The sequence below is a fragment of the Pseudoliparis swirei genome, chromosome 7 (genome assembly GCF_029220125.1).
Source record: "Pseudoliparis swirei isolate HS2019 ecotype Mariana Trench chromosome 7, NWPU_hadal_v1, whole genome shotgun sequence".
NCBI classification, from domain to species: Eukaryota; Metazoa; Chordata; class Actinopteri; order Perciformes; family Liparidae; genus Pseudoliparis; species Pseudoliparis swirei.
In genome coordinates this window covers 12,085,129-12,098,298 of record NC_079394.1, presented here as the reverse complement: position 1 = coordinate 12,098,298, position 13,170 = coordinate 12,085,129, and the positions used below count along the sequence as shown (strand labels likewise).

Genomic DNA, 13,170 nt, shown 5'->3' with positions numbered 1-13,170 from the left:
TGCAGCAGACGGATCCAGAGTAGAGAACCAGAGGAAGCTGGTGGAAGTAAGTCCGAGGTAGAGGTAGAAAGGACTGTGTGGGGAGAGGTTTGAGGTTTTTAATGGTGACGGATTGTTTTGAGCGATCACTTTCTTTCCTCTGGTTAATTCAATTAAAAAATGTTGATATAACTCAATGCAACTTCAATCTTTGCACATTTGACATTTTGTAAGAGGTGCATCCAACAACAAAAAGATCTGACTAATCTGATCTTGATCATTACCAACCTCTACAAAACACTTTTTCAGTCTGCTTAACATATATTTATTTACACAACACTTTAAAAATCAAGTACAAAAGTCAGTATCCATATACAGCGTGTTGAGACAAATAATGCTAATAACTGGAAGAATATATTATAAAAAAAGAAAAATGGTATGATGTCACAGCATGTGACAGAAAGAGCAGCGGTTTACCAGATACAACGTTAAACATTGAAAGCGTTCACTGCTGCTGAAGCTGCAGACTGTTAATGAACACAGCCTGCAGCTCGTTGATGTCCTCGGTGGTCTCTATAGGGATGCTGAGCCCCCCCGGTGAGCTTGAAAGCCCACCAGCCGAGCCGTACGCAGGTTCGTGGCGAGATTGTCCGACGTTGTCGCCGAAGGTTTCCCCGCAGCCTCCCGCCGCTCCCTGGTGCTCGTAGACGTCCGGGGAGTGGTGCTGCGGTGACAGGCGGTTGTAGTCCTGGGTCTGGTGCGGCCTGTAATGGAGGGGTTGGAGGTGGTGTTCCGGCCCGGGGCTCTGGCAGGGGCTGTGCGACGGGCTGTGGGCCATCAGGCAGGTCTGCAGGCAGCTGTTTCGCCGCACGGCCCGGTTCAGGTCCAGTCGGGCGATGAGCGGCTTGCCAATGTTGATGCTTTTGGTCCAGTGGACCGATTCGTCCTCCATGGCGGTGAAGGTGCCCTGAAGGCACACGGTGAAGACCAGCTCCTCCTGTTGGGTGTGGGGTATGTGTGTGTGTGTGTGTGTGTGTGTGTGTGTGGGGGGGGGGATAGTGTTGAGAAACTCAATGTGATTTTGTTTTTTATGGCCCAAAATCACTTATTTAAGTTCAATTTAACCAAACATTTTCCGGGATGAACATGTATTCTCTGAACACGAATGAATGAATGAGAATACTGCGCTCGGCAACAACCAATCGACTTGCGACTCCTTCACTTCGAGCTAATCACTCGACAAAATCAAGACTCCTCAGTGGTGGAACGAGCTCCTCACTGACATCAGGACAGCAGGAAGTCTCTACATCTTCTGCTGGAAACTAAAAACACATCTTTTCCGACTAGATCTGGATTTAAAACACAGATTAGCACTTCAGTGGCACTCAAATGGCTCTTATTATGGTATTACTGATGGTACTTTTGTAGTTTGACTTTCTTGATTCTTGTTTTTCTGAGTTTGTACTCTTGGTTGATGCACTTATTGTAAGTCACTTTAGATAAAAGCGTCTGCGAAATGACATGTAATGTAAAGTACATTAGTGCCTCTTGAACCACGGTAGCAGCGTGGTTCTAACAGAGTCGGTCTTCCTGTCAGGCCAAATCGGTCACATTTGGTACAGACCCTCATGGTGCCCAGAGGATGAACCTAACAGACTTTGGTGATTCTTGTATCTATTGCCACCAGCAGGTCGGATGGATTGGCTCAACATCTGCTACAGACATTCAGGTTACATTACATAAGTTCCTAAACCAATACCTGCAAACACAAATGACACTAACACCTTTTATTAATATTCTGATTATTATTATTATTATTAAGTCCTATTATTTCATCATAAAACAACAGGCTTTCTTTAAAGGAAAAGACCCATAAAACCTTCTGAACTTATGAAAAACCTTTAAGAATAGCTGTTGTTTTTTACCCTGAGCTTCTGCAGTGAGCTGACTCTGGTGTACAGGCAGTGCTGCGGCAGGTTGCTGGACAGCAGGTAGATCCCCGTCTCCTCTGGAGTCTCTCTGTTCATCTCTTTGGGATCAACATCAACGTCCTGCAGAGAGGAGGAGAAGAAGAAGAAGATCACAGTTTGCACTCACACATGTTTCTGATTGGTGAGATGAGAAACTATCTGCTCTTTCTTTCGTGTTCACGATAACATGCTGACCTGTGAGAAGTTGGTGACGTGAGCCCGGCAGGAGGACATGTCCTCTGGCTTCTTGACGATGTGAGTGTATATGACGAGCACGTTGGAGAACTCTGCAGCGAAGCCCAACTTGATCTGAGCCCCGCAGTCAAAGTCGAGACACATGCTCTCAGGGAGCTCTGGAACAACACAGAAAAGATACACATGTCAACTTCTACATGTTTGGTTGATTTATAAGAAAAGAAGCTGTTTTTCATGCTCCATTCACAAGATCTCATGTCGTGTCATTTTAAGAAACACACAAAAAATTATGAATGTCTTTTTTTTGTCACAGGGTTCTAAAGATTAACTTAGATTTATTGATTTATCATGAGACACATCGACTTTGTGTGTGTTTGTTTAGCTTCAGTGTTTTGTGTTTCAGTGGAGGCGCTTTAAAGAATATATTTCTATAAATGTGGCAACAAAAAAAACAATCCCGTTTCTTAAAATCAATAAGCTCAGAAATGGTGAGTTACTTTTAAACGTGCTTGTTAATTTAAACAAAAAGTCCCAGAATCTTATAATCTTATACAGCAGCAATTTACAATATGAGGTTTGTGGTCCCCCAACCTGCTTCAAGATACATTACATAGATTATTAAAGGAATAAGAAAGAAAATAAAACGAAAAATATTCAATTTTTTTCTTGTGAAATGCTTAAAATGTCTACCAATACAGGTTTCTAAAAATCCCTCAAAATAAATATCCTGAGAAGGAGAAATAAGGTTGGTTGAACTGTTTATACCTGAGACCATAACCTGTAATAAGAGGGTCAGAAGTTGACATGACTTATGGGGTTATAAACCACACAGATTGGGAACCACTCTAATATAGTTTACCTCACCTTAAATACACTTGTCACTTTAAACTGACTTACACTCGTTACATTTCTGAAACCTGCCTCTCTGTGCACTTTATCTCATACTTATATTTTAAAATGTGAATTATCGCACTGTGTTTATTGTTGATTGTTGTTAATGTCATTGTCTATTGTTGCACCACCCGCCATGACACTTTTCCTTGTATGTGAAAATATACATGGCAAAAAAAAGGATATGATTCTGGTTAGAATGATCAAAACAACTGGAAGAATTTAAATTTTCCTCACTGGCTTCTCTATAAGCAAATATTTATGAGCTGACGGAAGAGGTGATACTGTTGTCACTCTTGTGCGGTTGTCTTGGGAAGCCCCCCATGTGTCCAGGTGTGTATTACACTGTGTGTTTATTCGTCATTAACCTAAGTCAACATTGGCCTGAGCGTGCGGTGTCGAGCTGCAGTGTGCTAACGGTGGCTTCCCAGTGCTACACAAACATTTAAAAATCCAGCTTGTGTTTGCGAACTCACCGTGAGCCTTGGACCACTGGAGGCTGCGAGTGTGAGCGAGATCGACGCTGTTGCCGGGCAGGATAGGATCGGTCAGCGCTCTCCTCTCCGACAGACTGCTGCGGATCTCCAGAGCCTGCTTGCCCTTCGTAGCGTCGAACTGACCCATGTCTGGACACGGAAGATCACACGTTCAACAACAGCCTGTGTCGACTACTATTATAATTATTATATCAAAAGCTAATTCTATGAGTTTAAATTGGGTGAAACCAGAATGTGAGCGCTGTGAGGAGCACATTGTGTGAATAACTACATTGAATCGATCGTCCCTGAGCTGTGAAAGAGTGTTCAACATGGTGCAGATGCACGGCATTTTCATTCATTAACAGAACAATTCAAAGAAAGCTGATGCAATTGTGACATTAATAATGCAACGCACACTACATTTAACCTATTTTAGCCCGCTATTGTCAAATGAACTGAAACACAGGAGCCAAAATGAATTTTTTATGCTTTCTTATATATCTTTGAGGGAAATACCGGTTGAATTGGGACATGCACTTACTACATTTAACCACAGGGCGGCACAGTACCATTAAAGAGCATCTAGGTGTGTGCTCGCTAATGAGAACAGGAGGGTGGATGGTAAGCAAATAGTTTTTGACCTGGTTGTGTCAACAGGATCCTGTGTTTGCTGTAACTAAAGGGTGAACGTGTATTGGACATTACTAATGTTATGCTATGGTGTCACGGAGAAAGGATTTCAACCATTGAAATAGACAAAGCTCATTGGTCAGTGCATTTCCCCCGTTCGCCCCCTAGTGGCTTTAACCCTCCTGTTACCTTTCGGGTCAATTTGACCCCATTCAATGTTTAATGTCGGTGTTCTTTCGGGTCAATTTGACCCCAGGCTGTTTTTCACTGTGTCAAACATATAAGAAATATCATCTTTTTTATGTATTTAAAGGGCTATTTAGGTAGTCAACAAACAAACAAAGTACCTCACACTTAAACTTGGAAAACAATATTAATTCTAATAATTTTCTGGAGGTTTTAATTGCTGGGGTCAAATTGACCCCGAGGGTAAAATATGTCAGTAAATATAAAGGTAACAGGAGGGTTAAAGATTGAATGGGGTCAAATTGACCCTAAGGTAACAGGAGGGTTAATACTTACTGGGAAAAGCCTCAGGGCCTCTACAGTATCCATAAAACTTCTTTACCCAACCCACTGCAAAATGCTCTTTTAAATTGTCACGGTGACCTCATAATCTTCTCTGTCACAGATGAATTAGAAGAACTCAAGACGACAGTAATAAAAGCAATTGTGCGCACGTGACGTAAATAGTTGTGTATCTTTCTTCCGGGGCTGCGTGTGTTTCCGTGTTCCTGTTCCTGCCTCACCCTCGGCGACGCGGTCCAGCAGCACGGTGATCTTCTCATCGTCGAGGAGCCGCTTCTTCAAAAACTTGACAAACACACCGTTGGTGAAGCCGCTGGAGCTCAGCTCGAAGGCCTCGGCATCCTGGCACCTGAGCAGCCCCCCCCCCAAAAAAGAAATCATACGACATTTGAGATATTGCTTAAAACAAAAAGTGCGATACATTTAGTTTGTAATGATAATATGTGATGACTTACGTCGCGTATCCAAAGACGATGTTTGCCGTGACCCTCAGGACGATGTTTGGAGTGCTGTCATCATGAATATTCCTGAAAAAAAAGCAAAGCAAGGCGATAAATAAATAAATACTGGAGAGAAAATAATGACCACCATTTCTTTTCATCTCTTCAATAGATTCAAAAATATGAAAGAAAAGCAAAGCAGAGAACACAAGGTGTCCTGGAAGAGAGGACGTCTATATTAAAGCGCTCAGAGGCAAATGTATGATATTTGGGCGATACAAATAACTTGAATTAAAGATTAAGTTCAAACTGGAGCTATAATGATAAGACGACAGAGAATTATTTGCTTGACAAAAGTTAACGAATGTCAACATGAGTTGGTTTTTCCTTAATCTCTAGTGATAATAAACTGAATATTTAGGTATTTTTCTTAATCTCTAGTGATAATAAACAGAATATTTAGTCGTTGTTTGTATTTTGTTGACTCAACCAGCTTTAAGACTTTAGAAACTGGGAAGAACATTTTATTTTACTATTTTCTGACATTTTATTGACTGCTTGAACAATTACATATTTTAAATATTATGATTTTTCTTTTGACTAAAAAAATCAAAGAAAAAATGTGTTAATAAATATAATAAGTTGAACACCTTTACAAAACCACTTCACACGACAGAAAACAAACAGCTTCCGTAAGCCATATTTTGGGTGCAGAGAAGATCTGAAGCTTCCACTCCCGAGTCCCGACTCATGGTTGCTTTTAATGTCGTTGACTCTTCCACCTACATGTGTATTCTTAATTTCTCAATCTACGAGTACAATTTTAAATGTAATAAACTCGCAGGAATGAGCCGCCGCCTCACCTCTTCCTGCACATGTCCAGCAGGAACACATTGAGGCCGGTCTCCTTCTCCTGCATCAGCTTGAGGATGCTCTGCACACACAGACAGTTGGCCGAGTGATACGGGTTCGGTGCGTCTACCGGCACCATGAAACTGTTGCCGTAGTTCTCGTATCCGTGACCCGCGTAGTACAGCAGACCTACAGAGAGGGAAGCGAGTATTTAAATTCCTGTGAGCATTCATCAATCTACCTCATTCTAGAAGGATCCACACAGGGGTGTTAAAAAAAATACTCCACGTGCCGTAGACGCCCTTGTGAAGCAGGAACAGGAACTCGTCGACAGCGTTTCTCATCTCCGACTCGGTGAGGTCGAGCAGTGAGACCACCTGGAAGTTGAGCTGGCGCAGCAGGTTGGTGAGGTCGTACACGTCCACCATGGGAGCTTTGAGCTGCGGGTGGTTTTGGTAAGACATGTTCCCGATCAGCAGCGCCACTTTGTCAGTTGCTGTGAGAGGACACGGCAAAACATTTATACAATGGGAGGGGACAACTACTCTTACCAGATGTAAGTGGAGAAGGTACTTAACAATATTTTCTGGTATTCAATTTTGATTATGCAATTAATAAAATAATAAGATAATAAGATAATAAAATAATACAATTTCAATAATACAATAAAAATTAAATAAAAATAACAATTAAAATAACACAATTGAAATCAAATATAAATCAAAATAACAATTCAAATTAAATATAAATAAAAATAACACAATTTAAATCAAACATAAATTAAAATAACAATTTAAATGTAATTTAAATAATCCCCCAATACAAACATCCAAATAAAATTTTACGTATTGCTAAAAAAATAATGTTTGCAGATAATTAATAGCTTTAAAGTAAAAACATGTCGATGTCCTCTAAAAGGACTAAATATGTTGTGTTTTTTTAATCTTTGGTACTTTTAATGACACACATGCTGTACTTTATATGTTGCAGCAAGAAGAGAATTCCACCCCAGTAGTTCAGGCAGTGGTGATGCAAATCACAATTACAGAGAAATATAGCCAGGAAGTTGTTCATATCTCCTTAATTCCAAACAAACGCTGATGTGTGGCTCTGTGACATTTTATCATCATGTCTGTCCTGTTTTTTTGTTTGTTCTTGTGTTGATTGTAATGTTTTCTTGCGATAAATGCCTCACTTCACATTGCAAACCAAGAATAAAGTAACCTGAAACACAGTGATACGTATAGGTGTTTGATGTCTTTACAAGCCGCTTGTGAACTTCCTTTTCTGGAGACGCTGTCAAAGAGATGTTGATTAGACTCTGTTGGTATTTCTTGAGGTATAATTAACGGAGTAAAGCCACCGAGATAAGCCCCGCCCCCTCTAAGGCGCAAATGACGCGAATAAACCACAAATAGTCGTGCAAGTAAAGCATTGCGAAGGTGTGAACGTGGCATTAGATTCCAAATATTTAGTTGCTTTGTAAAAATGTGTTACACAAAAACACAGGGTTCGGCTAATGTACTGATGAAGCTTGCAGGGTTTGGTACCTCCAATAAGGTTAAGAACAACAGCTCTAACGGGTTATTTTGTCCACATGTGTAGCTTCTGACATCAAATATTACAAGAAAGCTACACGTATCACATAGAACTCGTGGTCACATTTGAACAATTCACCAACTCTTGCATAAAGATGTGACAAAAGACACATACCATGAAGTTCTTCAGGGACATTATTCAGGAAAAATTCACTGCATCCTAAAATTGCAATGTCAAAATAAAAAGAGTTTATTTTCGTAAAAAAACTGTTTTCTAATGGCTATGTGAATATACTTGAAGAATGTAATTACTCTTACCGCCTCCAATGCCGTAAAGATCGTCTATAAATCAGAAATACAAATATGTTACTATCAAATCAGATGAGCAGGTTTACATCTCGGAAAGATATTTTATTGATTCAGGAAAGAACGATTAGTCAAAGGGAATGTGAGTCTCACAGTCAGCCATCATACAATTGAATCCACTAGCTATTATGTTTAATATAGAAATTAGGTGTCGTGTCATGATGTAGTTTCCTTATTGTCAACTAATCCCATAAACAATGGGTTAATCCTAGAGAACACACTGAACTTCAAGTTACTAATATACAGTGGGTACGGAAAGTATTCAGACCCCTTTAAATGTTTCACTCTTTGTTTCATTGCAGCCATTTGCTAAAATCAAACAAGTTCATTTTATTTCTCATTAATGTTCACTCACCACCCCATCTTGACAGAAAAAAACAGCAATGTAGACATTTTTGCAAATCTATTAAAAAAGAAAAACTGAAATATCACATGGTCATAAGTATTCAGAAATGGCTGCAATGAAACAAAGAGTGAACATTTTAAAGGAGTCTGAATACTTTCCGTATCCACTGTACATTTTTTTCTTTTTCTCTAAACAAATAGGATGACACGATTATGTTAGTGGATCAATACATTTTTCGGTTTTGGTGTTTTCTATGGTTGACAATAAGACGAATAGTGAAGACAGCCTTCCCTTTATGTACAATTGATTGAAAGTGATGACATGAATCCAAACTAAATTAATGCACGTGAAACCTTTAAGATCAAACCCTGTGAACTTTATGCCGGTTAGTGTTAATGTGACAATAAACCGGATCACAACCCCCATGCAGATATAAGTGTTTAGATTTTTTTTCTAAATGTGCATGCATGCTATTTGTTATGCTACCACCATTAAACACACCATGCGCCGGTGCTTTCGACTCTACCTTCAGAGCACTCCATTGCCTCTGACATCTGGACAGATATCCTCGGTGCTTTCAGCCGAGAGCAGAGCAACGTGTCACTCATAAGACGTAAACAACTGGACTGTCATTACAGCATCGACACATTTACCGAAGCGCCGACATACCGATCACAACGTCGACTTCGTTGGTCCACATTCTCTCCGTGCCGCTGCTGATCTCACAGCGATACCTGCCGTGGTGATCCTGCGTCGAGTGAGGAATCTGAAACGCAAATAAGTGTGTGATGCTTCGTGCCTTGTAACCAACCAGAACCAGAGAAGAAGAAAAACAGGAAGCAAAAGGTTTTTGAAACAGTAATATGGGAAATCTTCTCAGACAACCTCCCCTCACCATGTGTTTCCTCTTTGTGGCGTTGGGTACCGGGACTCCATTCCTGTGCCACTGGTATCGAGGGATCGGCCGTCCCACGGCGCCACACTCCACCTGCAGGGTTTCCCCAACGTGCAGCCACTGGGACCGAGGCTGGATCACCAACTTCAGCCGACCCTCTAAGGAATGATAGCTCTGCCCTGGTAGTGGAAGGAGAGGAGACTTCATTACTGTTATATCCTCAATGGTAAAAGCATGAGAGTCGGAGGGAGCAGAGGGTAGATTTAAACACCTGCGGTGTCTTACCGCAGGACACGGTGACATTCAGGACGTCCACCTGAGCCCACTGGCTGAACTCAAAAGTATCTCCGCAGTTGACCCTGCAGATGTAAAAGCCGGCGTCCCTCAGATGGACCGGACTCATCACCAAGTCTGAGGAGAAGCCGTTCGGCACCTGAGGTTTGGAAAAATGTGAATCACATATCGCAATATGCAAAGTGTGACATTATTACATTCCAGAAGAGAAACAGCAGTCCCCGTGTGAAGAGTCTTCTCTCCTCCAAAAAGTATGTTATGTATGTCCTCATCATGGACTGATAAAAACACGATGTAGATTTAATTTCCAATCTGGGAATTCAAGCATGTCTACTTTAAAGTGTGTGGATGGGGAAGAGTCGTAGCTCACCTCTTCATTGGTCTTGAACCACTGGTACTGGACTGGATGTTTTCCCACAGCGTGGCAGCTCAGGCGAAGATTGTGTCCAGATATAAGAGCCACCGACTGAGGTTGAATGAGGATCTGCAGGGCTGTACGTTCAGGAGAATTTCACTTTGAGTTCCCACTTAAATTGTCACACTGGTTTTAGACTGGTTACATCTTCATCATCGATATTACATATCAAAATCGCCCAACTTGGTGAACAAATACTGTCGTTCCGGTATTAACACAAGTTTTTTGGGGTTAAACTGACTCTAAACGTAATGGCAAAGTACTGTAGGTGTCCACACCATGAAGTGAATCATGAATTCCATGTGAATCTAACAATATACAACACGGAACCAAACACATCCTACTTTGGAAACCTGAGAACTTGATAACAAGCCCGGGTGCATTGTTGCCGTACCTGATGGCTTCAGGCCCTGCAGGACCTCGGAGTTGCCCAGCGTTTGAAGGTAGTCCACCAGGTGACCCGTTGTGCAGCCTCGATCTCCCATCAGCCTCAGCAGCGTGCGGCTCGGGCTTCCCTCGAGCTCCAGCACCTTCAGGGAGCACATCTCCATGTCGTCGGAGCTGGAGAACCATGCAGGAGATCGACAGCACGCCATTTACATTTAAGGGAAGGTACACCATCCATAAATAAAAAAAGAAAAAAATGAGCCTTTAATCTCTGTGGCTTGTGTTACTGGATAATCCTGGAAGCACAGCATCTCATTGCATCTCAAGACATAAACCAATAATATTGATTGCATCATTCATCTATCCTACACATACATTAGAGGTAAATAAATAGTGTAAAAGATTGATTTGCTGTTAGAATATTATTATAATCAAAATGGATTAATGTACATGTGTATCTAAAGAAAGAACACTGTGATAATATATTATAACATACTTCTTCCTGTGAAAATATATTTTAGAAATAGTCATTTAATTTCCCAGGCTGCAAAAACCACCCAGCAGCTTGCTACTGAGTGTCTAACTTTATTAACTAAAGTACAGTTACTACTGGGCACATTCAATTCTAAAATTAACAGTGTATTCAAGATATATTATAATATAGAGTATAGTCTCAGTGTTAGCTTTTAGAGGGCTCTATCAATCTTTACATTATGAGGAAATAGGCATTTCACATGCAATAACCTTGTTTTAACAACAATAACATTGTGATTTCATACAGTTTACAGTCTAGCTTACCTGACTTTAAACCGCCTGTCGTTGCCGACTATCTCTCCAAGTTTTCGCCATCCTTTATTGCTGGATTTGTCCAACACCTCGCAGAGCTTCTTCACCACCGGCTCCTTCAACAGGTTGATCCTCGCGGACCGGTCCAAAGAGTCCGACATGGCGGCCAGCAAGAGCGACGACGGGTCGCCGTCAACGCGTGTGTCCCTCAGACTTGAGTCGCTGGCATTACACTTGACATTTAAACTTCAAGAAAAAATGTCTACTTCCTGGAAGACATTATAAAAAGTGATACGGATACAGATACGCCCACCCCACGACACCGACTTGGTATTCCCCGACCGCAACTTTCGCCTCTCTATCAAAGACTGTGTGTGCGTCCAGATAAATCCCCGTAAGGAAACGTTTTTATTTTTATTTTTTATGTACGCTTCCACACTGAATCTTGAAGTTGAGAATTCAGAGTTCAAGATACATTTGCCATCATGTTTGCATTATTTAAGAATTCACACAATGTTCAGATGAGGGAAAACTGTAAATAACTTTAAATAACAGGCAACATCGTCGTGGCACATTGCATTCTGGGTAGTGTTCGCAATGTTTTAGGATTCCCGTCGTTGTTTACAGTCATTCATTCATGTTCAACCGCAAGTAAATAGCAATTACAAACACAAATCAACCAGCAACAAAAAAATTAATGACAAATGTATATTTAATAAGTGAAGTGAAGTTTCTTGTGGATTTTGAAGTCAATGAACATACAGCTAACGTTATTATGTGGAGTCTGACGTTGACACAAAGAGCAAATGTGTTGTTTGTATTTAGTGAAAACAAAATACACACATAAAGATAAAGATTGTTAATACGAAACTATTTTATTTACATGCATTCTTTTATATTGTATTGTATTGTACAACTGGGAGTTTGCATTGTCCTGTTGTTTCCATTGTTGCCCCCCTTGGTGCAGGTGCTCCCATTTTGCAGTGAGTAAGTAAGATGGTGGTCAGTACCTGAGGGTAAACAGCTGCCCGGGGAGGTTAAGATTGATGGTAAGTGTGGTGATGGAGAGAAAGGTCCCTGGTGCTCATGAAGATAGGTGGATCCATTCTCCAAATCAAATTTGGGGGACTAGGCTACATGTTAAGGTCCCCTGAAATGGCCTGAAAAACCAGTGATGAAAACATATTGGGAATACTAGAGGACTCAAACGTTTTATTTTAATCAAATAATCAAATCTGATCATTTGATTTATTGATTGAAATGCAATGTGTCTCAAATACAGTACCTATTAATTAGATTGTAATTGATTTTTATTGTTGAAATGTTTTTTTTATTGTTTTAAATATATTTATTAAACTCAACTTTATCTATTTGAATAGCACCTTTCATAAAAATAAATAAACAACAATAAAGACAATTTATTATTATACAATTTTGCAATAGTACAGCAATACAACTATTACATGTTAAACATAATACAAATAAAAAACAGTAGATTAAAAATGTCAAAAAATGATGTTAAAAAAGAGATTAATAATAGCATTACTCAAAATTAAAATCCAGATAAAAAAGATAGGTCAAATATAGAGTGATGTTGCTATTCTAATATTACAGGTTTTAGTTCAAATGAAGACAAACAAAACATAAGAGCAAGTTTTTATTCACAAAATAGCAGAACGATGATATAAATAAACAAATACAAACTGCCAATTAAATTGGTAAAACTTTGAGAACAAAGAAAAAAAATCATAATTTCTCTAAGTAGAGAAATGATGTATTTTCGCAATTAGGATCAAGTGAGAAATCTCAATGCGGATGCGATCTTTGGCTGTCGTGACGCCACAAACCCCTCCCCTTCATAACTCAGAGGACACCTATCTCGGTCGTATCACATCGCGTCGGACACAGGTGTGAACATGTCGTTTATGGTCTTCTTATGAATGAAGAGGACTACATTGTCCTGACCTGAATTCTCTGAATGAAGTGAGAGTCGACACCCGACCTGCGTAGGTGAGTGAACACCGGAGCTGTAATAATACAACATTATGTCGATTCCTTTTTAAATTTTTTATATGAATATAATATAATATATGCATTATTGTGTTATTGTCCAGGAGTTGATATGTATGCAGTTATCAATTTGCAAAAACGTTTTTTTTATTAGTTGTTGTATTGTGCA

The 13,170-nt window shown here is 40.1% G+C and overlaps 1 protein-coding gene across 2 annotated transcripts; it reads right to left on the bottom strand.

Moving 5' to 3' along the window:
- Positions 1–84: 84 nt before the first annotated feature.
- Positions 85–11,295, bottom strand: malt1 (MALT paracaspase 1). Of its 2 annotated transcripts, XM_056419790.1 has the most exons (17): positions 11,004–11,295; positions 10,213–10,379; positions 9,774–9,895; positions 9,395–9,542; positions 9,110–9,288; positions 8,884–8,980; positions 8,741–8,788; positions 7,821–7,844; positions 7,678–7,722; positions 6,257–6,460; positions 5,976–6,153; positions 5,128–5,199; positions 4,894–5,021; positions 3,512–3,661; positions 2,145–2,302; positions 1,905–2,030; positions 85–976 (listed from the first exon to the last, which is right to left on the bottom strand). In XM_056419790.1, the coding sequence occupies exons 1-17, from the start codon at positions 11,150–11,152 to the stop codon at positions 485–487; spliced, it is 2,487 nt and encodes an 828-aa protein (XP_056275765.1). In that variant the 5' UTR covers positions 11,153–11,295; the 3' UTR covers positions 85–484. The 2 variants fall into 2 exon arrangements, with proteins under 2 accessions (XP_056275765.1, XP_056275766.1); XM_056419791.1 differs by lacking the exon at positions 8,741–8,788.
- Positions 11,296–13,170: the final 1,875 nt, after the last annotated feature.

What these genes read in the sequence shown, in the direction of transcription:
- malt1 (XM_056419790.1), bottom strand. Translation starts at nt 11,152, where the DNA reads ATGTCGGACTCTTTGGACCGGTCCGCGAGGATCAACCTGTTGAAGGAG. An exon ending in GACAGGCGGTTTAAAGTCAG is followed by an intron (nt 10,380 to 11,003) that starts GTAAGCTAGACT and finishes ATGGTTCTCCAG; the next exon opens with CTCCGACGACATGGAGATGT. An exon ending in GCTGGACCGCGTCGCCGAGG is followed by an intron (nt 3,662 to 4,893) that starts GTGAGGCAGGAA and finishes TTCCGTGTCCAG; the next exon opens with ACATGGGTCAGTTCGACGCT.